Source organism: Sabethes cyaneus, chromosome 3 (genome assembly GCF_943734655.1).
Source record: "Sabethes cyaneus chromosome 3, idSabCyanKW18_F2, whole genome shotgun sequence".
NCBI classification, from domain to species: Eukaryota; Metazoa; Arthropoda; class Insecta; order Diptera; family Culicidae; genus Sabethes; species Sabethes cyaneus.
In genome coordinates this window covers 177,513,055-177,541,007 of record NC_071355.1, presented here as the reverse complement: position 1 = coordinate 177,541,007, position 27,953 = coordinate 177,513,055, and the positions used below count along the sequence as shown (strand labels likewise).

The window sequence follows — 27,953 nt, the reverse complement described above, 5'->3', positions numbered from 1 at the left end:
GGTTTTTGAAAACTCTTGCTGTCGAAAAGATTTTTTGTAGAATATTTGTGGTGTACAACAATGGCACAGTGTTTATTTCGTATCTGAAAGCTTTTTAGTGATGAAATTTTCCTGTTGAGTGAACCGGAAATCAGGGTGCGGATTCGTGCAGAGAATTTATTTTCTTTTATTGCCTAACTAGGCTGTGGCACAAATAATTGGTTTTCAGAGTGTACAGAGATTGCGAGCGTCGTGTTCGTGATAAACAAAACATCTAAAAACAACATTACTGCTGGCGATAATCGGTAAATAAGCATGCAGTTTTGTTTCGATATACGCTATAATAATCCTCATTTCAGGACGACCAACATTGGCCGAGTTTCGATTTTTGGCTCTCTATGTAAGGTAAGTAAGTTGGTACTACTTATCCAAACGAATATAAGGAACAGGCTGATCAAGAGTCAGAACCGTAGCGTGTTGTTCTGGTGTGCTTGGTAAAGACCCGATTTAGCGCCTCTTTGCTTCTCGTCTCACTTTTTTCTCCAATATTAACATTCGCATTAGAATTAAAAATAATGTAATTGTACATGGAGTACTCCTGGGTTATTCTGGGTCTATGATTCCCCTTAATTATAGCGACGCTATAGGTACTTATTGCCAGTGCCTTGAAGAAGTTTATGCCCTTTTAGGCACTCCTTTTTGCTAGTGCCCTTTGAGGGGCCAGTCTGACCAATGGCACGCCACGGCGCTGCCAAGAATCTGATTTTTTTACTTGTTAGAGCTTATCGGCATGACAAAATTGGGATGCATTCCGGAATTTGTCAAAAAAAAATTTGGTTGATAGATTCATAAACGAACAAAAAAAATATTTTTGAAAAATTCTTTAAGTTGGCATACAGATGGTTTTTTCCGACTTTTCTTCCACTGTCGTAGATTTCCGGGATTAAATTTTGCGGGAATGTTTCCAGATAATATTTTTCCAAGATTACTGACATAATTTGCCAGCTTTTAAACAAAGATTTAAAACAGGAGTGGCAAACATACTTGCAGGAGTGGAAAGAGCTGTAGTGATCACTACTAACGGTGACTCTGTCAAATACTAGCAATACCAGCAAGTCTCTGGAAGAGTGAACAGCAGGGTTTAGTACCACAGTGCTGAATTAGATGCTTACGTCAATCCAAAGCTAGCAGGTGATACCATACCTCGAGGTGGAATCATTGAGATTAAACCGAAAGTTGACCTTAGCGCCGAGCCATTACGGAAGCCGTTGAAGGCGTGCAGAATTATCTTAGGGATAGAACTATGCTGAAAATACACTAGGCGAAATTACGAACAAGAGTGTTGTTGATGTACCGGAGACGTTGAGAGGATCTCCGGATTTCCATCCACCTTCGAATAAAGGAAGAGCGAAACATCCAGTAAAGAAAAGCAAAAGGATGGCGGATGGCGTACAGTCAAAAGACAAATGGCCAGCAAAAAAGCCGTTATCGAAACTTTCCCTGTTTTTTATAAGACTAACAGCTGACTTTACAGTACAAGACAATACTGGGCTAGTGATATGATCCTATTGACTCTACCAGCCTCTCCCAGCCGAAATTCGAATATATGTACGACGTTAGACCAGCGGTTGACGGAATCCGGTGAAAAAGTGATGAGGGCTAGGTGCATCCAAAAGGGAGAAATCTAGCTTTAGTTTTCAGAAGGTCGCATAATCAACCCTTTTGCATGGCGTATGCGACCTAAAGCCAGAAATGCAGCCTGCAAGCTGCAAGAGGATCCCTTGGTCATGGACGTAGCATTCAAGAAACTCCTTCGCCAAGCAATCGAGGTTGAGTGCAAATATCTTAACGAAATTACGATAGAAGAGGAACTGAGAAGTTCACTGAAGCCACAGTGCAAATTTGACGACGTAATCTTGCCAAGTGGGAGTAATACCCCGATATAAAGCAACTTTATTCTTGTCTTCGTTAGGTTATATCGAAGCAAACACGAAATTTATTCCTATTCGAAGAAATTGGTTGCAAATGAAAAAGGAGTCTTTCAAACCGTTAACTTTCAATCGTTGGTAATCCATCACACATTCGGCACAATTTTTTGGGCTTGTTTGACTATACCGACTCGTTTTTCGAAGCCAGTACTATCTCCAGTTATAACAGTCCCTAACGAGGGCTATGTTGTACTGTCAGGAGGATGAAACGTCGAATTATGCATGAAGGGCGCATAAGAATTACCCTTGCTTAGGTTGCTTGACTTTGAATGGCCTTGATTCTACTGAGATTCGAACCCACAACTATTTGCTCGCTTACAGCTAGGGAGCACCCTTGACGACGAATGACTACCTTTGACAAGGATCTCTTCGTTAAGATATTCCTGATAAGGGCATGTAAGAAAACCATGCCGAGGAAACTGGATCCGAGGAGCAATCGACGCTTAGTTTATTGGCGGAACGAGACGCTCAGCAACCTTCGTGCAAGTTGTCTTCTCAATAACCTTCGTGCGTTCGTTTAGGGCCAGCCAGGGTTGCATTGAAATGGGAGGTAAAACAGTGTAGCGACCCTGCCCGCTACTCATCCTAATTACGCGAATCTTGCCTGAATCCGGAGGATGAAATCCCGGATAAGTCAGGCCAAGTTAAATTAAATGAACCGTGTTGATTAGGAAAAAGTAGAACGCTCAACATCGGCTTAAAATAACACTACTAAGAATGGTTACTGTGTGCAATTAAGGCCGCATAAAATGCATATCAAAACTGTTTCTGTTTCGTATGCCTTGTGTGCCCGGAAAAACAAACATATACAATTCGCACTGAGCTGGGCGATTTGGCCGACTTTGTCGCTATCGCTAGCCGCTTTGACGTCTAAGGGTTGCCTGCGCAGATTAAGTACAGAAAATGCGAGCGACACGCTCCATATAATCTAACTGTGTTTATGAATTTTTTTATCAACGCATGTGAGGCATGCGAAATGAACTCTTGCGAGAGCGAACGGACAAGCGAACTCGCATGCGGAGTGGAAATTAGCATTCGCCAGAATTGGACAGCGGGAATGTCGCAGGTGGCACTCACTAAGCATAGTAGGAGAGGGCTCTCTCCTCTTTGGAATTAAGGAATGAAACCTTTTTGTTTTGAGAAAATATATGGAGCCTTTAATTTTGACCACCGTTAAGGTCGGTGGGAAGTTTAAATCATTCTTCGTTTTATTTCTTTTAGATCAGAGGGGGCTCTTAAGGCCCCTTCAACAGAGCAAAAACAACGATTTGTGTTGTAAAGCCCACATTCATGTGTTCTAATTTTCTCACACAGGTGTACTCGTTCTAATGGACATGCCGCAATAAGCATCTCTTTCGGACTCTCGCTCTTATTTACTCATGCACTGCGACGAGTTTTTGCGAGTATGCTTTAGCTAACAGCCGCGGTCGTCACTCTCGCTCGTCATTTGCAGCCCGAGCAGCTGATACTACCCAAGGAACATTTTTGTTGTATAGCAGCTTATTAAGCGCTGGTTCCATTAGTTTTAGCTGTACAATAGTTGAAAAAGCTACTCCTAAATAAAAATGTTTGTTGGGTAATCACTCGCTCATACTAAGGGCTCGCGTGTAGAATCGAGGGCGTAAGATGAAGAAGAAAAGAACTTTTGTAATGCAAACTCTGCTGGCTGCTCATGGGTCGTTTGCCTTATGAGCAGGCTATGCAGCAAGACGCTACAATGCTGTGTGTTCACGAGAAGCAAAATGTCTGCACATAGCAACGGCGGTTGTTCATCGTAAGCTTGCGTCGGTGGAGTAAGCGTTGAATGCGAGTAAGCATCGTTTGCTTCTCGCTCGATTTGCAACATTATGACGAAGATCAAAGGTCGTACGACGGTGGAAGATTTAGAAGCTAAAGTTGTTTTCAAGTCGGATAGCTTTCGGGGGATCCAGCATTTCGAACTCTTAAAGACGATTATCCTCAATAGGTTAGTTCGGATTCCGAAAAAGGAAGTATACAGCGTATGCTACTCGGACGGACAGTGGACGAGCGAGTTTAACAATGCCAGCTGGAAGACAATCGCTGAATTGCTGAATCGCTGGAATGCGGGCCTACGGTGGTTTCCGTGGAGCGGAAAACAGTAAATGTCACAGTGGATGCTTCGCCACTTTGGAGCGGGATGTTCCAAAGGTGGTGCTGACATCAAAGCTACCCAAAAATGTGATGAAACATAGTTCTCCAAGAAGTATTATGAAGCTGAACATAGCTTTTCTGTAAAGGCTGCTTCCACTGTAGAAAATGTTGTGACAAACTTCTTCCAGACAATATTTATCTTGGATTACTGGGAAGATTTCACTTACTTTTTCGCACAAAAAATATATGTTATAAAATTTGTTAAACGCTGACTTGGTTCAGTTATTGATTTTTAAAACTAGCCATGTCCAAGAAGAAAAATTTCCATTGGAATTTTCTGGTGAAAATTGGTGATTTTGAGACTGGTCTAACAAGCCAGTCGTCGTATGTTCGAATCTTGGCTTGGCGGTGCTGCTAGAAAGAGTCAGTAGAATCGTTGCACTAGCCCCGTAATTGTGCTGTACTTTAACAGCCGGCTGCGAAGCCTGTTGATAAAGAAGGGTCAAGTCTTAGAAAGACCTTTAGCCTAAGGTTTTGCTTCTTTTGGCGATTCCAATTTTTTTTAGTTCGGTAATAAGGCCATTTTTTTTTTAATAAATATATATTTACAATAATAGTTCGTATTTACAGAAGCATATCTATGTCTATATCTTTCCTGTCTATCTTAAGGCAAATTACTAAAGAATGACTAAACTTTGCTCAGCAGTTGACAATAGTTAACAAAATAAATTTTAGCAAATATTTAAATTGTTCCCGAATATGTTCTTAAACATTTTCCGATGATTCCACCTCAGTTCTCTCAATTCTTTCTTAAAAACGTATAGGCCCGAGTCTGTTTCTCCCACATTGAAAGCTATCACTCTCACAGTCAGCCACAATGCAGCGTTTTCTTTTTGCACCTTATCATTTTTGCCATTGAAAATCATTTTTAACGTTTTTGTCACCCCCCCCCCCCTTAGAAGTTGGCTTGAAAAATAGGGGGGCAAGCAAAAAAATAATTTGTAGGATATAAGTTAAATTTTTTTTATAAAATCAGTTGTATGTGGGCTCTATAGCCTTAAAAGCTTGAAATATTGGTGTACGAGTTAACGCTTGTAGCATGAAATAGAAACGGAAATTCAAATAGCGGAATTTCCGAAAATCGGCCAAAAAAATTTTCTTTCGTTTTTGTCTTTTTTTTGTAGATTTTTGCATGGAAAATAACAACGTATATATTAAAAGCAAGAATAGATTTGGTTCACGTTTAAACTATAAATAAAAATGCCTAAAATCCATTTTTTTTGCTCGAATAAAAAATTCTCTTTGTTTTTTTTTCGGCCCCCCCCTTCAGTGGCCCAACACCGAAGGGACAAAAACTTTTTAAATATTTGTAATGGTCTAATAATTTGTAATGGTCTAGTAATAATACCGGGTTTATGGCAACAAATTTTCCAAAAATCAAAAGCAAGAAATTAAAGTTAGAGAAAATTAGGCAACTTGATTTTCAAAAAAATTGTTGACGCTGATATTCACCGAAAAGTAACAGCCTTTGCAGCCAGCCTTTAGAGAGCAGGACAATTACGAGGCTAGTGCTATGATCCAATTGACTCTAACAGCATTTCTCAGCTGAGATTCGAACATATGATGACTAGCTTGTTAGACCAACATCGTCCCAGATAACACAGGATCGTAATAGAAAGTTCACTTTAAATCGTAAGCAAAGCAAAGCCCTGCGAATAAACGTCCTTTCTAAGACTTGACGCTTCTTTATCGATAGATTTCGCAGCTGATTATTAGAGTACAGGACAGTTGTTTTGCAGTCGTGCGTGTCCTCATGCACAACTCATGACTGTGAACTATAAAGCAGTATAGATGTTGGCAATATTAAGACGGTTCCAAATAAAATGAATTCATTACGGTAATTTTCTTATGTTTACAAGTCCACTTTTTTGATTACAACATATTTGTTTTCAGTTTACTACCTATACTTTTTGCGCAAAAAAAACAATCAACAACATAAAAAATTTTAAGATTTTAAAAATTTGGTTAAAAGTTTAAATTAACTTAATTGGGCTAGCTTTTTCGGGTTTACTCTCCAAACCAAGGGTGATTCTTCCTTAGAGAAAAATAGAGAATAGGAATATTTGCGCTTTGCTCAGTTTTAATGCGATGTGTTCTTCTCTATTTTGTTTTGCCTTCACTATCTTCAAAATATAGCACACTGTGCAATCGGCTCAGTGATGTGCAACAAAATGTTAACACTTTAAATATATCGATGCATCGAATAATGCATGTGATAACAATCGATTTTGGAGTCACTGCTTTTCGACACGGATCTTTTTGTTGCGTTTTTAACCCTGCATCTACAGCAGCTGCTGAGCATAAAATCGAAAATCTCTCTGAGAGCCTCTCTCCTTTAAAGAACACAATGAGAAAAGTGCTTCTCTTTGATTTTTGATCTCTTTCTCTTTGTATGGATGAATTTCACAACTGTTCTGCTCATTGTGATAAAGCAAAAACTTGCGTTTTGATTACAATGAGTGAGAAAACTTTGGACTTTTGTTGAGCGGCTATTGTCATCGTCGATGTTCATAACCGCATGGTTTGCTGCACATGTTTGCAAGCGTTCGATGTAAATATTCAAGCGGCGAATTTTCTAATCATTGAATATACTCAGTTTTCATCCCATACCCACATCTGTGGTTGTGCTTTAGCGAAATAAAACTCCACTGCAGTTTGTTTACACCATTTAGTACTATCTTTATTTTTCTTTATTGTTTTTGCTTATCATTCAATTATAAATTACGATCTCCAACTGAAAACAAAAACTCAACTAGATAGAATTTTCTTTTTTTGTTTGTTTGTTTGTTTGTTTGCTTTGTTTGTTATTCTGACTACTAGAGAACTACATGCTTGGCTAAACACTTTGTGCAAATTAAAGTCGATTTTACTGCGCGCCATTCGAATCGGTGTGGAAAAAAACTATGCAAATTTGTTCTAGATTGTGGGTGTGTGTGTCCTATATGTGTGTAAGTGAGTGAGTGAGTGAGTGAGTCTGTGTATGTGATTATTTCATTTTATTTAGCAATGCGTTAAGAGTGATTTCTATTATTTTTTTTCTCTAAAAAAAAGGAAAAATGTCATTATAGTTTCGAATTTGTTAAGTTTACTTAGTTATAGCCTGGATAAATGCATGTAGTGGAGGCCATTAGCTTGAGCTTGCCAATACACAGTGTGTCAGTTATTTCGAGTATAAAATGGTCTTCTTTACCGATATATTTATATGTATGTATATATAGAGAGAGATTTTTGGGAAAAATAGATAACAAGAAGGTGTTGTTGAATCGTAGATGAGTTACTGTTGTGTTTCTCTCTCATTCTCTTTCACTCCTGCTTCAACTGGAGGGGGCGAAAAAGTTTTATTTTTCTTCCTATGTACAAAAGCACAGCTTTTATTTCGTTCCTTCTTCTTTTGTTTTTTCGTTTATAAATAGAACATGCTTGCAGCGGTTAATAGGGCGGATTTAGATATAATTTTTTTTATTATTTTTCTTTTTCTTTTCGCACAGATGCTTGTGTATATGAAGTGTTTTTTTTCTTTACTCTATAGATCAATTTGATTCGAGGAAAATGTTAAGAATATATAGTGTTTCCTTGCGTTGCTCGCTTTCCTAGTAACATTTTATCATGATTTAATCTTTTCAGTCGTTTTTTCAGCTTTGAAAAAGAAGCGCGAAAAATGCAACTGAGACTAACTTTTTGCTCTAACTTGTTTAATGTTAGGCATAATTTGAAAACAACTCGTGAACTCGAAATGACTAAAAAATTTAAGTTTTTACCATTGGGAAACGGATACATCTTGAATTGAAGAAGCTTTAATGAGTGGACCATTATGTTACAAATGATGCCATGTCAGGACACCTAATAGAACACTGTGGCAACTTAATGTTAGTCGAAGGAATTTACAGCCCACATTTGTAAATAATACTAGATGTAGTCGAAAGTTGTGATATGCTCCTCCTGGTTATACGTGTTCCTACTATTTTATATTTTTTACAAATTTTAATCGTCAAATCTCTATGAATTATCAATGGTCAATTCCGTCTACAAAAATTCGAAACTATTAAATAGTTGGTCTTGACTCAAAGTGAAACTTGTGCTCCGACCTTAAATCCGATTTTTTTCTGCCATGGATCAAGTTTTGAATGATCAGATTACCTATATTTAAGTACTGTTCGTTAGTTTTTGAGTTTGGTTTTAGAAAATTTCTCTGTGCGTTAGTTTGTTTTCTGTAAAACGTCCACAACAAATGCTGTACTTTATTTGCGAATGCAATAGGAAGTTCCATTTTATAGTATCTTCCTCTCGTGTTTGGTGAAATTTCAAAACACAATTCCGGAAAAAACAACCAACAAAACTTTTTGTTATTTTTATTCCATTTTGTCAACCAATTACTTCCGGTGACATTCATTCGGAAACTTGAAACGAAATTACCGGTTGCAATTCACTCTTGACTTTTTCGCCGAACTTTTGACTTTTTCGCCAAAGTTTATGCTGTGACATTCTCAACAAACACCAACCGTATCGGATAAACTTTGGCACGGCCCTAGTGCGGTAGTGCAGAGTTTTGGATTGAATTTTCGCTCAGCTCTGTTCGGGAAAATATTTTCGCAATCAACTATTATTTCTTTGAAACATTAACTCTTCCGCTTCCATGATTCTTTTCAGTATCGATTCCCTATTGCAGCCACCTGTGAATGGCTTTCCCTTTTCCGAATTCAACCGGCTAGCGAAGCTACATGGATCCTGAACGAACAAAACCATTTACCACTTTTTCAACTGTTTCACTCGAAGGTAATAACTTTTTTCGCTTGAAACACGTGTAATCTTCTTATCGTCCGTCCGAACCAACCCGAACTGGGGCGATGCTTGGATGGATTTTAAGTTTCCAGTGTAGTGCATTTGAGTAGGTGCAACCAAAAAACGATATTGCATCGCGCTCCACAAGTTTGGCTTCACGATCACTAATTAGAATTCAAGCTGGTTGGTAAGCCTCCGACTAAATGCCGGCCTTCGGTAAACGGCCCAAACGGGAAAGTTCACTCGTGGCGTTCGGACAGACGCCGCAGCCCGCAGCTCAGATGCAACCGAATGGTCTCACCCATTTTCAATTATGCTTCTTCAAACGAGGAACCGGGAGTCAGAATTACAGGCGGAGGGATGGTGCGTTTTTGCGCGTGGGTTCACGGGAAATTATAATGCAACCATTTCGGCAAGCTGTTACTATACAGTAGTTCGGATTTAATCTGTTTCTGCGCGTGTTTCCGGCAGAAGCCTATTTTATTCTACTTTTCTTGGTTCTTTACTCGGTGTGTGGGTGTATTACCTACGTATACGCAAAAGATTGGAAAACTAAATAATTATTATTTAGATTAATCTATGATTGTATATAGAGAGACTTCTTTAGTTTCAGTTTCAACTGCGTCCTTTTCTTTCTCGGAACTTTATTCATCTTGGTTCGAACGGAAGAGGCTGTTCCAAATTAAAAGAAATCCATTTGCTATTGTTCTGTACGATGCAGATCTAGACGTTATAATTTTCAAAATAGATTCCTTACAGCATATTTTTCTATCCAATTGTCAATGGGTGCCAGCATGGCTCTGCCTTATAACTTACTTTTACGTGCATTTCATTAGAGGGTATCTGTATGCATAGAGATTGTAAATACTATCCCAATGTTGTGTTCCTTTGCCTTGTTAGATTTTTAGAAAGATTGTTTTTTTTCTCCTAGTAACATTGATTGCAATATAAGTCATGCAAGTTGGGATTTTAGTTTTCCTCTTTCTGGTGGTCTATAATCTAAGTTTAAACTACGCTATCTTTTTTTTTGTTTTTTTGCTACTTCTCTACGCATAGTAAACAGTGTTCCCATTTGCACTGTCTTTTGATTCTCTCGCGCACAAAAATACCATCAAAAGTACTACTGGTTGCTGTGGTTGGTTTTGCTAATTTGCTATAATATTTTTTTTGTTTAAATTTTCTTTTAGGTAGTCTGCTTTTGCTGGTCTGGTCTCTATAGAAATAGGTATGCCTCACTTTTGTAGGTATACGGTAGTAAAGAGCGGTTGATCCACAAAACAAATTACTCCTCCTGGGTGGCCTCCTGGGCTGCATTTGGGTCGTTACCGTCTGCCGTCGTATCCTCCAGGCTAGCATTTGCCGCAGCTTCCGCAGCAGCAGCACGAGCTTCGGCATCTGGAAAATAAAATTGAAAGCATTTTTTAATGATTTATGATTTTCTAACTTAGAGTAAGGTGAATTTCCTGTCCGCTTGAAACTTACCTCTCTGGGCCTGCTCTTTCCAGATTTTTTTGTTCTCTGCCAGACAGGTGATCCACGGTTTCTTGATTTCGAATCGATCTGGCTTTGCTCCATTTTTAACATCCTGTTTCGCTTTTGGCTTGTCGGCCGGTTCGATGGCGGTACCTCCACCTGCCGTACCACTATCGCTTCCTCCTCCTGTTCCACCGCCACCAGTGCTTATTGCTTCATTGCTTGCATTCACGTGATTACTAGTGCTGCTGCTGTTGTTGTTGTTATTGTTGTTGTTGTTGCTTGGTACACTTAGAGTATTACTTCCTTTAATGCTAGTATTATTGTTATTGTTGTTTTTGCTATTACTACTATTCATTGCGATTGGTGCTATCGGTGCTAAGACTATTTCTAACATATCGGCACACACAGCCATGCTTGGCTCGACGATAAATTCGATAAAACCGATCTGTGATTCTGCCACCAGCGTGTTGTTACGATCGCACAGTGGACTGAAGGGGAGCCCGAGTTCCTGCTCGAGATCGCCCTGCCGGAAGAACTCCTCGAGCAGTAGCATCGTCCACTTGTGATGGATGTCCCAGCGTTTGGCCGGATGAGAAATATCACAACAGTGCAAAACCAGCGAGAGCGCCTTGGACTTGTCCACCTGCGGCTCGGCCAGCGTGAGCAGGTTGCGCATGTTTTTCAGCTGCTGAAAGTGGAAGGACATATCGGTCGCTAGTACCATGTCAATGATCAGCGACCGCAACTCGCGATATTCCTCTTTCGAGAGATTCTGCAGTACGTTGCAGTCGTCCTCTTTCAGCACCCGAAACGCCGCACTGATGTGATGGTTCTCTAACACGGCACGGTCATTATACAGCATCGCTGTGTCCGAACCAGACATCACGTGGAAATTGTTGGTCGTCCCCGTGTGCTCATAGTCGTGTATTAAGGCCGCTAGCAACGTGGCGAAGATCTCCAGATCGGTCAGCCAGTGCATCATCCCCGTCTGGCAGAGGATATGGTGTACGGTTTGTGCAACGTCGGCCGCGTGCAGATTGTTGTGGTACGGATTACGGAAGCGGCAGTAGCCTTCTTCGATGCGCGATAGGAACGTTTCCAGTGTGGCCGGCGGTATCTTGAACTTGTGAATGGTGCCGTACCGGTTCAGCAGGTCGTAACCGAGGTACTTCACCGGCTGGCAGTTGCCGGCTTCGGCCAGGGCAAACACATCGAACGACCAGTCGTCCAAGCACTGGAAAAGAGAAACAAAATAAACGTTGTTACTATTTTATGTAATTACAGGAATCCATAGGTTCGGGAGGCCTGCTGGCACTGGTACTGACTCATTAACACATGACATTCGAATCAGTACGAATTGGAATATTGAAGGCTACTATAAATGACGCTTCGTTTATTTTTCTAAACGGCGAATAAAAACAAATTTAATGTTTATAAAACTCTGTTTTTAAACGTTTAGAGGCCGAACGCTATGCATAGAATACGAACGCTATGCATAACACAACTGGCAGTTTGCTCAGTCAAACGCCGACTGCACGCAACAGAATGAACGTGTTCTAAAGCTTTTTGACATTTTCGTTTCGATCAAGTTGCCTTTACCGTTTGGAGCAGCGAATGACTGCAAAACAGTCAAATGACTGGCAATCACCACGCTAACGAAAAGCAACCGCACAATCGTATGATTCAATACTACAAAAAAACAACCACTACATGTGCATGGAAGAAGTCGGTCGGACTCCGTCCAATACAAACGAATATTTTGCTTGCGTCGGTCCGACGTCCGGGTGACAAACTATTACTGTGAGCAGCCGATTTGGAGACAAAAAGAGAAACGAAAAAATACGTCACCGTATGCTTCCAGTCAGTTTGCAGTTTATATTCTCAAAGCGCAAAGCAAAACGGGAGATTGACTGTTTGCTTTTGCTGAGATGCCGCATGAATTGTCAGACGGCAGCAGCGCAAGCGGCAGATTGACTGGATAAGAAAAACAGTCAAATGATCGTTCAAAAAGCGGAGTTTGAATGCGGAAAGTTCGCATTCACGGCAGTCACATTCAACTTGCGATCCCTTTTCAAACCCTGGTTAGAAGGCATGAGCATGACATCTGTGTTTTACGACACGAATGAAATTCTGTTAAACGACTTTCCACCGGAGTGGCAAACAATGGTTACTAGTTAAATTGTATTATTGAATCAACTTGTAGAAGCAAAAAGATGCTCCTGGGAAAGAAATTTGGCTTTGATGATGAAACACAAGTGATCCTATGGAGAGGCCTTAGAAAAGCTTTAAATGTCGCAGAATTGCCATTTAAGCATTCTTCAAATGAAATTAAACATTTGGGCGTGGATGTTCTGGCCGGAATTTTGGCGTTCGATGTATACATTATCGCTAGAACCAGTATTTTCAACCATTGTCCAGGGGTTTTCCTGTATTCTGCACTTCGTTCTCTTGTAGCATTCGCTACAGGAGAGTGAGTTTGGTATTTGTCGATACCACTTTGGTTCCTAGAAGATGTGCGGAAACCACTTATAATTTACCTTTAGATAAGAGGCTTCATTATGCTCCTCGAGTTAGTACCATTCGTACGACTAGTTTTGGCAATCCCCTTCATTGTCGGTAAAGTAGATTTCAAAACAAAAGCAGAAACCTGAGTGAACACATACTATTAAAAAATTTGCTATTTTACATCACCAACCTCCATCCTAGAACCAGGGAGTGGAATTAGATATAATTTACCCATGAATAAAAGATTTCATTACATTCCTCCAGCCAGTACCACTCTTATAACTTGCCCTAGAGAGAGGTTTCCTTGTTGGAATTCGGTACTCGGTATTCGGATTTTTGAGCGACTATTTTGACGCCAATTTAAAAATTTACTTGACTAAATTAACTAAATTTCTTTTCTAGCGAACCTTAGTAGTATCTGAAAATACGGCTGTAACCTGCAGAGTTCAAGCCTATCAGGCTGCCTTCGTATCCTCTCGGAATTTAAGCGAATTTTGAAATTTACGCTTCTTTACGCGAAATTTAGTATTCATGCGCCTATTTTGTCCCGGTTTTAGTATACGCAGAACATATTCTTCGTGTAAAAAGCGATTTGAGTGTATACCGATTCTGACAAAATCTGGTTTAACTCAAAAATAATAGGGCAAAACTACTCTCTTACCTTTTAGACCACACGCTCCCTTCAAAATAAAATGGTGGAATATAATAAAATATCTCCTTAATAACTGTACAGGATAAAAGGAATAGAGATAGAGCGCAACCAGTTTTAGCTTCTTAAATTTAATCGCCAGATACGGAAATTACCATCTAAAATGCATATGGTACGTTTCTATAAAAAATCTTTTAACCATCCATTTCCCCTGTAGTTCACAGAATCTCGAAACAGAATGCCCATCGAAGAATCACAACAACAACAGCAGCAGGGCCAGCAATCGCAACAGCAACAACAACAGCAGCAGCAGCAAGCGCAGAACTTCTACCAGACCGAGCAGAAAGCAGCCCTTTCGAAGGCGTCCCTGGACGAGGAAGAGGATGACGACGATGAGGATGATGACGAAACGGGCACCGGTGTGGATCCGACGGATGGGGCCCGTAGTTATTCCAGTACACAGGTCGCATCGGCTGGTGGTGGCTTCTACGAGGAAGAGGAAGAAGACGAAGAGGACGAAATCGAGGAACACTCGGAACTGCGACAGTTGTTCGCACCGATAAGTAGGTGCTCGGTAGGGAACGTTAAAACATGTATAAAGCTGTTTTTTTTACTTTAACCAGTTGACGCACAAGCACAGAGCGAAGACGAAGAGGACGGCGACTACATTCCGGACGAGGAGGTTAAGAAGACCATCATGGTGGGTAGCGACTTTCAGGCGGTAATACCGGAAGGTTTGTGCCGGTACGATGACGCATTGCCTTACGAGAACGAAGACAAACTTCTCTGGAATCCGACGGTACTGAATGAAGATCTGATAGAGGAATACTTGCTGAAAATTGCCAGTGGAGCCAGTAGCAATACGGGAACCCCCCAATCGAACAGTGTGTATTCCATTCCGCTGGGGAAACATTTACGAGACGATGAACAGGGTCTGTACCTACTGCAGCAGTGTGGGCACAACATCGACGAAGCTCTACGGAGGAAGCGAATAAATGCAGTCCCCGTAGCCGAGCAGCAAATGAGCATTTGGTCCGAAGAAGAGTGTCGCAATTTTGAAAATGGATTGCGAATACACGGGAAAGATTTCCACATGATTCAACAGTCAAAGGTGGATAGTACTGTAAGCGTAAAAAAAGCTTTGATAATCAAATTTCTTATGCTTTCAGGTGCGCACTCGTTCCGTGGGAGAGCTAGTGCAGTTTTACTATCTGTGGAAGAAAACCGAGCGGCACGATCTGTTTGCCAGCAAAGCTCGGCTGGAAAAGAAGAAGTACAACCTGCATCCGGGGCTGACGGATCATATGGATCGCTTTTTAGAAGAGCAAGAGAACAGCACCGGTTTTGGAGATCGCAGTTCGTCGCCTGGCTTCGGTAGTCTGTACAGTGGCACTTCAGAGGCAAAGCGGAGCCGGTTAATGGATTCAAAAGGTGAGTACGATGGCGGTAGCTATTAATCTTACTGGCGATGCTAGTCACTGTGAAATGAAAATCAGCAAATCTCTGTACACCGCCTAGAAGCATGTTTTTCCATAGAACGCACTTTCCGAGCAAGCACTCAACTAAAGCCATATCCATCATCATTCATTTTGCGCTCACCTCATAATAGTGCGTTTTTGAGAAGGTTGATCCGTTGGCACTAATAGATTGGTGATTCAACTAAAAACCAGATACGTGATTTTATCACCAACTTCGTGAATGTACAAAATACCTCCATGGATGGACCTTCGCCGTGATGTCTAAATGTACATAATTGTCCTAACACTATGTGTCTGTTCACGTGTTTAATTCCGTCCAAAATGAAACTGTATGAACTTACTCTTCTTTCTCCTTTCTCTACCGTAATCAAAATTTTACATGCATTTAAATATGTTATTCAGCAAGTACAGGATCTTCAAAGAAGTCTTCGTCTGCATTGTGACTCTTAGGTCTCTCGCGGGTGCTGGAAACCGTCCTACCAGCACTACTGGTAGGCAAGAAAGGAGTAGCTTAGTATTTACTACATCATTCACAGTACAGCACAAATATTTCAAGAGATACAAAAAAAGGCCAGGCAAAACAGAAAGCTACCGCATAAGTTGGTCCTACTCCTCCCGGAGTAAAACGAGTCTGAGGTAATGGAAAAATGCAAACTTTTTGATGCAGAACTGACGGCATGATTCTGCACAAGTATCCAGCGGATAATCTTTTATGCAGAAGTACCGTATTTAACTTATTAAGTTATGGAAGTGATTCACTTTTATTGACATATTTTACGAGCTGAGAAGTATTCGTTATTGTTTAGGTCGTTACTGAGTGGAAGTACCGTTTCAGTAATCATTTTTATATGATTTATGTGTTGTGTAATGAGCGCAGGTTGCATTAGAATTTCTGGAATATCTATTTTGCTTCTTGGTTTTCGTAACCGTAGCCAGAACAAGTGAGAAACAAAAGTAGCGGACGGTAGAAAACAAATTGAAACTCTGTAATCTAAAGTGTTTCTAAATTATCAAAATTACTCATGCATAAACGCAAACCATAAAACAGATTTACGAATCGACTTGCTGTGTTGTTATATTTTATATCCGAAAATCTCAAATTAATTGCAGTGCAGCGCATTAGTGCAAAAGCCAAAGGATTCTGTCAAAAAGGTAGTATTGCTCAAATAACCTTTCTATCTGGAACGGTGGCTGCTGGTTCCTAAATTTTCAAAATAAGTGCAGCAAAAACTATTATAAAAAAGCTTTATATCCGTTCCTTTGTTTGACTAAATTATGAATGTCGTTGGAACAGCTGTGCGGAGGCGATAAATATAAAATAGCAATTTAAGTGGCGAAAAAGAAAGGTCCTCTAACCGATGCCATTTCCAAATTTTCAGTCAAAAACAATGCACTGCTGTAAAATTTACGCCACGAAAAACTGTCCTTGCTATTTCGCCTTTCCGCATGTGTAGTATCCTATTTTAATTATGCTTTATTTATAGGCTATTGCTCCATTGGCAATTTGTGTTATAGCCTTATAGCTGAGCGAGCTGCTGCTGATAATAGATTTTCGATCCCGCCGATAGGCGGAAAACTGTAATTTGAATTTAAAATTGATTTGACGAGCAGGATGGTGACTCATTTAAAAAGCGCTAAAAACTGACTGTGAATATTTGAAGCGTGTGATTCAGTATGGAGACCGGAAATCAAAATTTTACATCCAATACAATAATTGAATACTAATACTTGGCAGAGATGTGTAGTCACTCTAAACCGTTGGTTGTTTAATACTTTATTTCATAAAATACAGATGATTTCTTATTCATCAAGTTTCAGACTGGTATGATGGATATATCGTCGATGGATAAGTCGGTCAAAAAAGTATTTGGACACAGCAGCGCATATATTTTTCTTTTAACAATATTGCTCAGTATTTTTGCAATGTTAAAACAATGTTTAACTAAAGTATATTTAGATGCATGGCAATTTTTAGGGAAAACGCTTTCCGTTTTTAAGGCACCTAGATGACCTGTTTCAATCTGTTTGGGATAAAATTAACCAATTTCTTAAATATTCTCAGTATGAATTGCTGACCATTTTCTTACAAGAGCTTGGTTAAAGGCATTTTGATTAGAAATCGTATTATTTCTCATTATAATTTCGAAATTATCTCAAAAGATGTTCAATGGGGTTCAAACCTGGACTGAGTGCTGATGTTTTGATAACGCTAGGACACTTGTATGGCACCCACCGCTTACAATTATCGACAGTATGCATAGATACATCATCTCGGTGCAATATGAATGTACCACACGATTATAAGTTGGTTATAATTTTGCCTGAGATCGTTCAGATAATCGAGTTTACACTTAGTTCTATCCAAAAATATATGAATTGGCTACCTCGGAGCTTTCCATGCACCCCCACAAGGTATTATTGTGGACAATAATCTAACGCGACTGAAGTAACCAAATGTCGCCCAAAGCAAAGCGTTATTGCTTGAAACAACGCTGAAACTGCGGAAGACGGCAAGCTGGATGAAACTGAGGATCCATTTGGAGTACCACTAAAACAGCCACAGATCAAGTGGTACAAGTAGCAATACTACGAACACTGAGTGGAACCGTAATAGTGAAGGAAGCGACTTCAATGGTGTAGCATGCATCAGAGAGATGCCCCATCGATAAGCGTAGTTAAATAAGTTGTCTAGCAGCTGAAGAAGAATAGAGTAGGAGGAAAGCCTAGCATTGGAGCGGAACACATTGGTCCGGATATATAAGCCAGCCAACTGTTTGCATTAATTGGTTGTGATTGTTAAGATTTGGAATACGAAACGACTACCGGGGAGTGGAAAGATGGGGTTCTATGCCCTGTTTACAAGAAAGGATAATTGACCAAACTCGTGACTTTAGTCATGACCTTGAAATGCGGGCAGGCATATATTAATATTTTTTTTTTAAACGATTCTACAATTGATGAAGGGACGGTAAGGGAAAGTAATGAAGAAGGATTTTTTTTCCGGGAATGAAGGGGAAGGGTGGAAAGGAAGGGGGGGGGGGGGTAATATGTAGCTATGTTTAACAAGTTGTCGTTGTGACTCCTATCTTTTGTCCAATGCTGGAAGGTGCATGGGTCGAACCAAGCTGTAATCAGAGATTATAACCGGATTTGAACCCACAACACCTGCCAGGGCGTGTCGCTCACTGGTACCCGTGTACCTTTGAACCACAGAGGCGCTGGTCCATTTTAAAGCTGTATGTCATTGATGTTAAACTGGCTGACTGGCTGGCTGGATAATGCATAAAACAAACTTCATAGTAGTTCTCAGCCTGTTATCCAGCAACTCATATTCTCGTGATTTCAGTCGGGCTACGAGCAATCTTAGCGAAGATTGGATAACCAACCCCAGTGGAAATTAGGGGCGTATGCTGACAAAGAAGAGAGAATCATCGTCCTCGTGTGGGATGCTAAACAGTACTGTCATGATGATTCCCCGACGACATAGGGGATTGGTGCAGGCCTTACAAGCCATCCATAAAACATACTACACTCAACCCCCGCTAATATGAAAAACACCTCGTTCAGATTGGACGAGTTCATCTTTAATCTGAATATTTGGTAACTCTATTCATTTTCATATACGCGCAAGACGCGCACCCTATGAATTTGTTGTTTTGATTTGACGAAAACAAACGTTTTGAAAGCATTTCAAACATGCGCGAATTCTAAACGTCCGGTTTGTAGAAGAGGCAATTGACTCGGCAGTTTCGACTAAAATGGTCTATTTTGAGTGCTAGCGGAAGGTAAGTTCCATATGAGCTATATTGCCAAAGCTCTTGAGCAAGAGGAAACGCATTAAGTTTTTTTGCTTTTTTTCAATTTACTCGGTCAACTTTTACGTCAATTGTGTGTGACGCTTGATCGGTTTTTAATGTGAACGCATTCATACCACCGGGGTACAGATTAAAAATGTTCAGATTAAAGAAGGTCATACCAACGGGGGTACACGGTAGTACAGGAAACAAACAATGTAAATAGGGGCCAGAACAATCGGCATAGACCAAGACAACGAAAATAGGGCTAACGATTGGAAGCTTGGAACATGGAACATTGAGAGACTTGCACTCTTAATTTTCTGCGAAGGAGCCACATCCTTTTCGACTTACTGAGGGCTCGCAAGTTCGACATTGTAGCGCTGTAAGAGGTATGCTGGGGTCTACGGTACATAACATTAGTATAGAAATGCATATACCATTTACCAGAGCTGCGGGAATACATACACATGAGCTGAGTACAGCTTTTATCGTGATGGACGAGATGCAAAAGGGCGTGATTGGGTGGTGGCCAATCGATAACCGTATGTGCAAGTTGAGCATTAGAGGCAGTTTCTTCAGCATTAGCATTATCAACGTGCATCGCCTGCATCTAGAAAGTCTGCCCAAGACATGACGTCAAAATCATCTTCGGAGACCTTAACGCTCAGGTTGACCAGGAGGAGAAATTCAGACAGTTAATTGGAAAGTTCAGCGCACTCCCGCTTACGTATGAAACTTGCACTCTCATTGACCTACTTCCGGCACAGTCTTCCATATCGCTACACTTCGAGACCACAACAGACAGACTCGTAAATCGACTATGTTTTGATTGATGGAAGGCACTCGGATATCATCGACGTTAGAACCTATCGTGGCACAAACATTCATTATGTCCACTAACTTTTGATGGTTAAAGTGCGCCAGAAACTTTCCTTTGTTATCAACATTCAGTATCGTCGCCCGGTAAGACTCCAATTACCTTATGTCGCTATTGAGTACGCGCAATGCCTTGAGGCTGCACGGCCGAGTAAGGAGAACTTAACGAAGCCCCTCTCAAGGACTGTTGGGATAGCGTTAAAGCAGCCATCAAAAGCGCAGCGGTAGGTGCCATTGGGTTCGCCTGAAACGATTCGACGTAACGACTGGTTCGACGGAAAATGTCAGAAGTTGTTAGACGAAAAGAATGTAGCGCGGGCGTTGATGCTGCAGCAGCGGGCCCGTCAAACCGTGGAACGATATAGGCAGAAACGAAGACAGCAAAGCTAGTTTTTCCGGGATAAGAAGCACCGTTTGGAAGAAATGGAGTGCGAGGACGTGTAACGCGTAGATTCTACAAGAAAATGAACGTATCCCGCAAAGGTTTTGTGCCGCGAGCTTAAACACGTCGGGATACAAACGGAGAGATCTTGACGGATGAACGGATGACGAATCGACAGGTGGAAGCAGTACTACAATGAGCAATGGCGCGGAGATGGAATACCAAGACAGCACAGAAAATGACTACATCAGTATGACGAATGATGATGATGTGCCGATTCCCACAATAAGTGAAGTGGTCGAAACCATCAAGCAGCTCAAAAACAACAAGGCAGCTAGCAAAAATGGCATCGCAGCGGAGCTTATTTAGATTGCCCCGGATAGGTTGACTACCTGTCTGCACTGGCTGATAGTCAGGATCTGGGAACATCTACCGGAGGAGTGAAAGGAGGGAGTAATATGTCCAATATTATACAAGAAAGGCGACAAGTTGGAGTGTGAGAACTATCGAGGGATTACCATTTTAAACATCGCCTACAAAGTGCTTTCTCAGATCATCTTTCGCCGTCTATCGCCGCTAACAAGTAGATTCGTGGGACGAAAATGGCTTTCTCCGGAAGCTGACCACACAGATTAAGGTCACGATGGATGGTGTACGGTGTTGTGTGTGGATATCGGGCGCGTTATCAAGCCCGTTTAAAACATGCAGGGGACTTCGACAAGGCGACGCTATTTCCTGTCTCCTGTTCAGCATCGCGCTAGAAGATGTTATGAAACGTGCGGGTTTTAACATACGGGTCATGGTCTTTAATAAATCTAGCCAATTTATCTGTTACGACGTGAACATTGTCGGAAGGACGTTCCAGGCGGTTGCTGAGCAGTATATCAAACTCAAACTCAATCAAACGTGAAGCAGTGAAGGTCGGATTAGTAGTGAATACGTCTAAAACCAAATATCTGTTAGCAGGGGAAGAATGAGCCACTAACTGCCGCAGCCAGATAACAACCCCGCAAAAATGGTGTTCGTCTCGAATCCGGTTGGTACTAGACGCAAGGGTGCGCAGCGTGCTCGATGGTTAGACCCCCTTGTTCGAGCAAGACCCGGAAAATGTAGGATTGTCGAAAAATTGGAGACGGACAGCCATTGACCGAGTTTCTTGGCGAAACATGTTTATGCAGGTAAAATCCTAAGGGACTTTGCACTAGGATAAGTAAGTAAGTGACCTGCAACAGAGGACAACAATGCCATCTGTGAGCACAACGTACAACGTGCCCACGCATCATATTTTCATAGATTTCAGAGCAGCATACGATACAGTTGAACGAGAACAGCTATGGCAGATAATGCATGAGTACGGATTTCCGGATAAACTGACGCGGCTGATCAAAGCTACTCTGGAGCGAGTGATGTGCTACGTGCGCGTTTCGGGGACACTCTCGAGTCCTTTCGAATTAAGCAGAGGGTGGCGGCAAGAGGATGTATGTTATCCAATATCGCTATTGAAGGTGTGATCCGGCGAGCGAGCATCGAAACGAGAGGAACGATCTTCAGTAAGAGTAGCCAACTCTTAGTCTTCGCAGACGACCTCGACATCATTACTAGAAACCTTGGGACGGCGGAGGCAATCTATGCCAGACTAAAAACGGAGGGTAGGAGGATAGGGTTACAAATCAATGCGTCGGAAACCAAATTTATGGTAGGAAGAGGCTCCAGAGAAAGTAACGTTTGCCTCCCACGGACAGTGACTGTTAACGGCGATGAGCTGGAAGTGGTTGATGAGTTCGTATATTTGGGATCTCTGGTTACCGCCGATAATAATACGAGTAAGGAGATCCAACGACGCATTCAAGCTGGAAATCGAGCCTACTTTGCCCTCCGCAAGACGCTTTGATCAAGGAGCATACGCCGCCGCACAAAGCTGACGATGTTCAAAACGCTAATCAGAGCGGTAGTCCTCTACGAACCTGAGACAGTAACTTTGCTTACGGACGACATACGTGCACAGACTACGGATGCCGGACGACTGTGCAGTGAAATCCGTTCTTTTCAGGAACTCCACCGGCACCAGGAATAGAGGAACCCAACGTGCTAGACGGCTCGACCAGGAATCAGTAACACAGGAAGAGGTTCTTTCAGGCTAAAAGGTTTTATATAAGTATCTCAATCTATCGATAAATGTCAAAATCTTATGGACTGCCACTAAAATTAACAGATCGAAAGCAACACGGTTACTCACCTTCAGCACCTTGACCACCTCGGGCGGGAACTGCATCAGCGCCGTGCTGGAAATGCGCCGGTAGATTCGATCGACGAAAATACCCGCCCGGATCGCGTGTGCCACCGAGCGGAATTTAGGCTTCTCATCCGACCGCTTCCGGGTAGTGGCGAGCTGCCGGGTAAAGGTCGATGCCAACCATTCCCGTACCTCCGGTGGAACGGCATCGGGCTGCACCTCGGACAGTTCGTCGTCTTCATCGGCCAGGCGCCTGATTAGTGATGGCGTGACGGTGTGCGGGAATTTTTTGAATTTCAATTTTGCAGAGAGAAAGAGATGAAAAAGTTTGAATTAGCAAAAGTTTTCTCACAGCTAGCAAAACGAGTTGAGGTTGGCGGAACGGGGTAGCTAAACTAAAATCAGTTGAAACAAAACGGTCAACAGTACTTTGAGAAAGTGAAATAAAAATTAAACTTAGAAACGACAAACAATGGCGGGGATTATTAATTATTATTTTATAAAAAAGTTTGCATTCCAGTACTACACGCGCTATTCGCCGAGCTTAGAGCTTAGTACTTTTTCTGTGCTGTGCTTAGTATAAGTTTTCATTCCCAAATGGTTAAAGTTAGACCACAGCAGCTATTTGACGCTATCGCTGGTAGAGATAATGAAAAATGTCCACCCGGCATGAATGGTTTCAATTTATTGGTTGGTACTTAAACTATTAAAGTGCGATCGTAAAAAAGCGGGCAGAATAATGAATAGTAGTTTCCAAACGGACTGGATGCTTGGAGTGGGAGTTTTAAAAATAGCAGTTACTGTTATAAATATATTTAGAAAACAAACAAAGGGTTAAGGGAACAACGAAAAAGGATTTACCGAGTTTGTGTTTTACCTAGCGTGCTACGGTGCGATCTATCTTGATGTGAAATCTACTATCTAGCGACGAAAATATTGTTTTAGCTTAATCCAAGTCTACGTTTGCGCTCGTTTTTTTTGGTGTCTAGAAATTAAGTGTTTCGGGTGGCGATAAAATCGCTCTAATTGATTTTCACAAAGCTTTTCTAATGGAGTGAACACACAAAGTGCTGCTCTATCTGAGCGTAGGTTTCGGCATTTCAATAATTAATTAGCATATTCAAAACCTACGCTCTACACAAAGGCTTACGAAGGCATATAGAAATACATTGTTTATCCTTCAACTATTTACTATACGGAGATGTCACGATTTTGCATGACTTCGACCTTGAAATTTCCCTTAATGGTTTTTATCTTCGTAAATTTAAGTTGATGATGATACACATTAAGTTTTTAAACTTTTATTTAAGAATGTCTTGGTTGCCATGTAATAAATCTCCTCTGTCCTGCGAAATGATTAAAGCTTACCTTTTATCTATATTTAGTTTTTCGAGCTTCCGTTCATTGTCGTGAGCGTCAGGTGCCGGTTTCGGAAGTGTCGTATATCTGCGTTTATTGTGCCAAAAAGGAAGGATTTCAGAAAAATAGAATAATACTTTACCGGTTACGATAAAGCAGGTTTCATACAACCCTGCGGGATTTTAGCTTGGAAGATTTGCTTTTATGTTGGAAATTCTATTTGAGAGTCGATGTCTTTTCTCCAGACAGCCAGCCGTCTGTAGTTGAGGAGAAGAAAAATCTACACCGAGCATTCAGTTATCCTTTTGATGGAGTGCCCGACATCAAATTCGGTAACCGATTTGAATTTGCGAAATGTATTGATTGATCGATTGATTTTATTGTCAGAGAGGGATTTACAGTTTTGCACAAAGCATTTTTTGATGGAATATTTGATCAATAGTCGATATTGAACATTTATATAAAATTTTATAATGACAAGCGAAGCATGTGTGATTGTCTGCTCTTATTCATCTACATTTGAAATAAATTATCAATGAAAACTGAGCATTGAATCAGCTGTTTTGGAAAATGTTTCTGCAATGATGCATATAATTTCCGTTCGATTTTCCTTTGAATGTTGACACCAGCTGAAAATCCGAGTTTCCACTGGTAATAACAGGCGTCGTTTAATTTCGATTTTGATGGAAGCAGCATGACACCACAGTATCCGTTTATTGCTTTGTGTTTGAATAAAAAAACAGGAATACAGAAGTCATGTGTTCAAAGCGGCAATAAATTGGCCGGATGTGTGCGCTGATTCGATATATTTTCGACGAAATATGTTTCTCGTGCTGGAAGGGTAAAAATTGCAATGCTCTTTGAAAAGCAAAGTGAGTGCAAATTTTTATTTGTTTTTTAGCACCACTCGAAAAAATGTTTGCTACGGTGAATGCCACTTCAAGGGAGTAATAGCTTCATGAAGAATTTCTTCGCTAATTCATTATGATTTTATAGTTCACCAAATAAAATAAACGGAAGCATTAATTATCTTTTCATGAACAGTTTCAGTGAGTCAAAATATGATAACGCCTAAATTTCCTCTTTTTATACGACTCTATCGTAGTTATCACGTAAACTTTTCTTTTTTGGGAAGAGTAAATACGAATATGAGTATGAGAAGAGTGTGAGCAACGTGCTACTCGAGCCAAAGATGCTGAAATAAGAGTATGATGCGCAAAATGATTAATTGGCAACTCTCGATTGCCGGTCAAATGTGATTCCAATTCACCACCGCGCCACTCTTCTAGCGCAACAAAACTAGAATTAGACTATCTAGTAGTAGAGTAGTGCTGTGGTGTAATGGAATCACACTTGACCGTCAATCAAGAATTTTGGGTTCGAGTTCGACCTACCCTTACTCATTATTTGTGATATATTTATCGAAACTTTCCAATTTATCCAATTAATCATTGTTTGCATCATATATTTACTCATCCGAAAAAAAGTATAACATTACTAGAGAAAATTAGTTTTTATTGTTTTATAAGCAAGATTACCTTTGAAAGCGGTTTGATTGATTATTATAGTTACATGCCATTTCATAAAAAATGTGTCCTATAATTCTTTCTGTGGAATCTATTTTTAAACTATTGAAAACTTCATCAATGGAAATGTCTCAAGTGCACTTTGATTCTTCATCAATCAATCGTTTATCGTATCTAGATGGCTTCGGTTTACTTCATCCTTTTCGAAGCATTAAACATGTGAATCTCTTCTAACACCGCAACTAAGTCACCCATCAGGATGAGAGCCAACGGTTGTTTGTGTTCGCGGAATGCGGAAATTAGTAGACGACTCAGTTGATTGGAAAATGTTCATTTCCATCCTTTTCAGTTGATTCAGTCGACCCCACGTGGGGGTAGAAAGCTGACACGGAAAACAAACATAATTAAACGCACATCCAGTTTCGATCCAGTAAGCAGTAGCAGAATCTAGCATGTTGTCTTTTGGTGGCATCCCCCTATAATGCTAGAACTTACTTATGATGATGGTTTCGTTGTTTACGTTACAGGTGACGTGCTTGGCTATCACCTTTCTTCGAAACCCATATAGGTATTATATGATGATCCTTTTCCCGTGCGTGAAATTATGAACGCAACATTTCCTCTCTGTACGCCAGGACATGAATGCGAGAGTTTGGGAAAAACAATACTCAGAAATTGAGTTTTTCAATTTTTTTGTATGAAACTGCAAAATTTCTAAGGAGCCAAGGAAAAATACCATTTAGAAACTACTTTCCACAAAATTTACTCCGGTGGTGAAAAACTCACCTGGTAAGCATCCATCTATTGATGATATTGCGATTGCCATGATTTTTCTAGCACAGGAATAAAGCTTGACTAAGGTGTTTTCCCTGAACAAAAATTTTATCTTCCAATAATCAAAAGTTATGACTTGAAGATTCGAAAGTGTTTGCCTGGCAATAATGGAAAAGAGGCCAACTCATTTCCAATGCTAATAAGGTTTATTAAAACTTTCACTGTCTTTGGAACCTAGTTGTGAATGGATTATCTGACAGATTGAAGTTTTGAATAAAGATGAAATATTAGAGCTTTTTCTTTGGTTGGTTCATGGCTACGACAGGTAAAATGAAATAAGCAGATGATTGTTGATGATTGGCTGATTGAAAATGTTTTCAACTGCTTCGAAGAATTTTAACGCGAATAAATCTTCCTGGTCGTGAAAGCGAATTCATTTTAGCTGCTTCTTCCAACAAATTTCCGCACCATGGTGTGTTTTTAAGCAGACGAGAAACATGAATGATATTGCACTTTTTCTTCAATAGCGGGAAATATCGTATGCTAATATATGCAGAATGCATAATCGATCTGGGAGGATTTTTCAGCTAAGCAGCTGGCTGTCGACGGCATGCTCAAAGACTTGAAAATCCAATATATTTTGGTCTGTGTAATCGTGCCCTACTGCGTCGCTTTCAAATTTTATTGATATGATATGCCGAGGGTAGTTGAACTGTTTGTTGAGAAAATAATTAAACTTTTAAACTTGTAATATAGTAACATATTTTAGGTTCAAACACGCGGCAACGTGAATTTTCTGATTGTAACAGTAGGTTTTACACTTAAAATAAAAGTTTTTGTCTTAGAATATATATTTATTGTGTACTGATAGATGGAAAGAATAAAGTGAGAACAGTTCCGTTCATGAAATGGAGCACAAAAACATTTTTCATATTACTAAACTTAACGATTTTTTGTGAAATTTATAAACAACGTTCCTTTGATATTTTTTACGGATTTGTTCAATGTTGTAAATTAGCGTTTTAGAAATATAAATTCAAAAAATCATTTAAAACTCTTCCCTTCATATTTTAATTAAATAAAATTAAAAGCTGTGTAAATGTGTCATTATAATATATAGGATTTACCCTAGATAAAAATTATGCAAAAGCAGTAGTAGCATGACACGCGAAATTAAAATGAATAAAACATCCGAATAATGGGCACTTGTTGTATGCATGCTGCTGCTAACGGAAACGGAACCATAGCCGTGTTCAAGAATTATAAAACCTACAATGTATGCAAATATGCATATCAACAGATTTCAAGTGTCTCTTTTTCGAATGTTGTACTATAATTTGCAGTGCTCTTACGGTTTGCCACATTGTATAATACCTACATGCTGTGAGCTTTTGTGTACCTACATTATGGAAAGTGATGCATTTGTTTCTGCCCAGCTGGCGAACTCTCGGATAAACCGAGGAAACACTTTTTTCCCGACACGTGCTCGTAGTGAAATAATCGGAGTGGTTTATGACATGTAGAGTGAAATTAAAAAAGCCTCGAGAAAGATAGAAGGTCATATGAAACGGTACATGTGACAGAAATTATTAGTCCACAAACACAAGTTCACAAATAAGAAATGTCGTGCATAATTTCCACAACTTTCTTAAAGCTCAAGTAACCAATAAACATAACTAATGCAATTCAAATGCAAGCTAGTAAGCATTTAAGTCACTTTAAATGCTGCTTTAAAACTACTTTGGAATAATATACGGCTACTTTACTGCTAACTCTCTTATAGTGCTGAAAATGCTTACTTGCAGCTGATTGCCGACAATAACAATTTAAATAAAATTCTTAATGCCAATGTAAAACAGTCATGCATTCAAAAAACTGATAAACAGCAACGTGTAGTATGACATGCCAGATAATGCCAATAAGCGATTGATTTGCAGCTTATGTTAGTGCTTATCGGATATCTGGGTTGCATTTTTAACA

At 40.3% G+C, this 27,953-nt stretch overlaps 2 protein-coding genes across 2 annotated transcripts in view; one reads left to right on the top strand and one right to left on the bottom strand.

Annotated features, from left to right (window-relative positions):
• Positions 1-19: 19 nt before the first annotated feature.
• On the top strand, positions 20-16,058 carry LOC128741132 (mesoderm induction early response protein 1). The gene is made up of 6 exons (XM_053836726.1): positions 20-284; positions 339-384; positions 13,766-14,111; positions 14,172-14,659; positions 14,718-14,979; positions 15,429-16,058. Exons 3-6 carry the CDS (start codon positions 13,787-13,789, stop codon positions 15,467-15,469), a joined length of 1,116 nt encoding a protein of 371 aa, XP_053692701.1. The 5' UTR covers positions 20-284; positions 339-384; positions 13,766-13,786; the 3' UTR covers positions 15,470-16,058.
• Positions 10,201-27,953, bottom strand: part of LOC128740442 (dual specificity calcium/calmodulin-dependent 3',5'-cyclic nucleotide phosphodiesterase 1-like) — a 167,462-nt gene continuing 149,709 nt past the window's right edge. Inside the window, exons 6-8 of the mRNA XM_053835980.1 lie at positions 22,318-22,567; positions 10,401-11,628; positions 10,201-10,313 (exon numbers count right to left, since the gene is read on the bottom strand). Coding sequence (XP_053691955.1) covers positions 10,201-10,313; positions 10,401-11,628; positions 22,318-22,567 — 1,591 coding nt within the window. The remainder of the gene's footprint in view (positions 10,314-10,400; positions 11,629-22,317; positions 22,568-27,953) is intronic.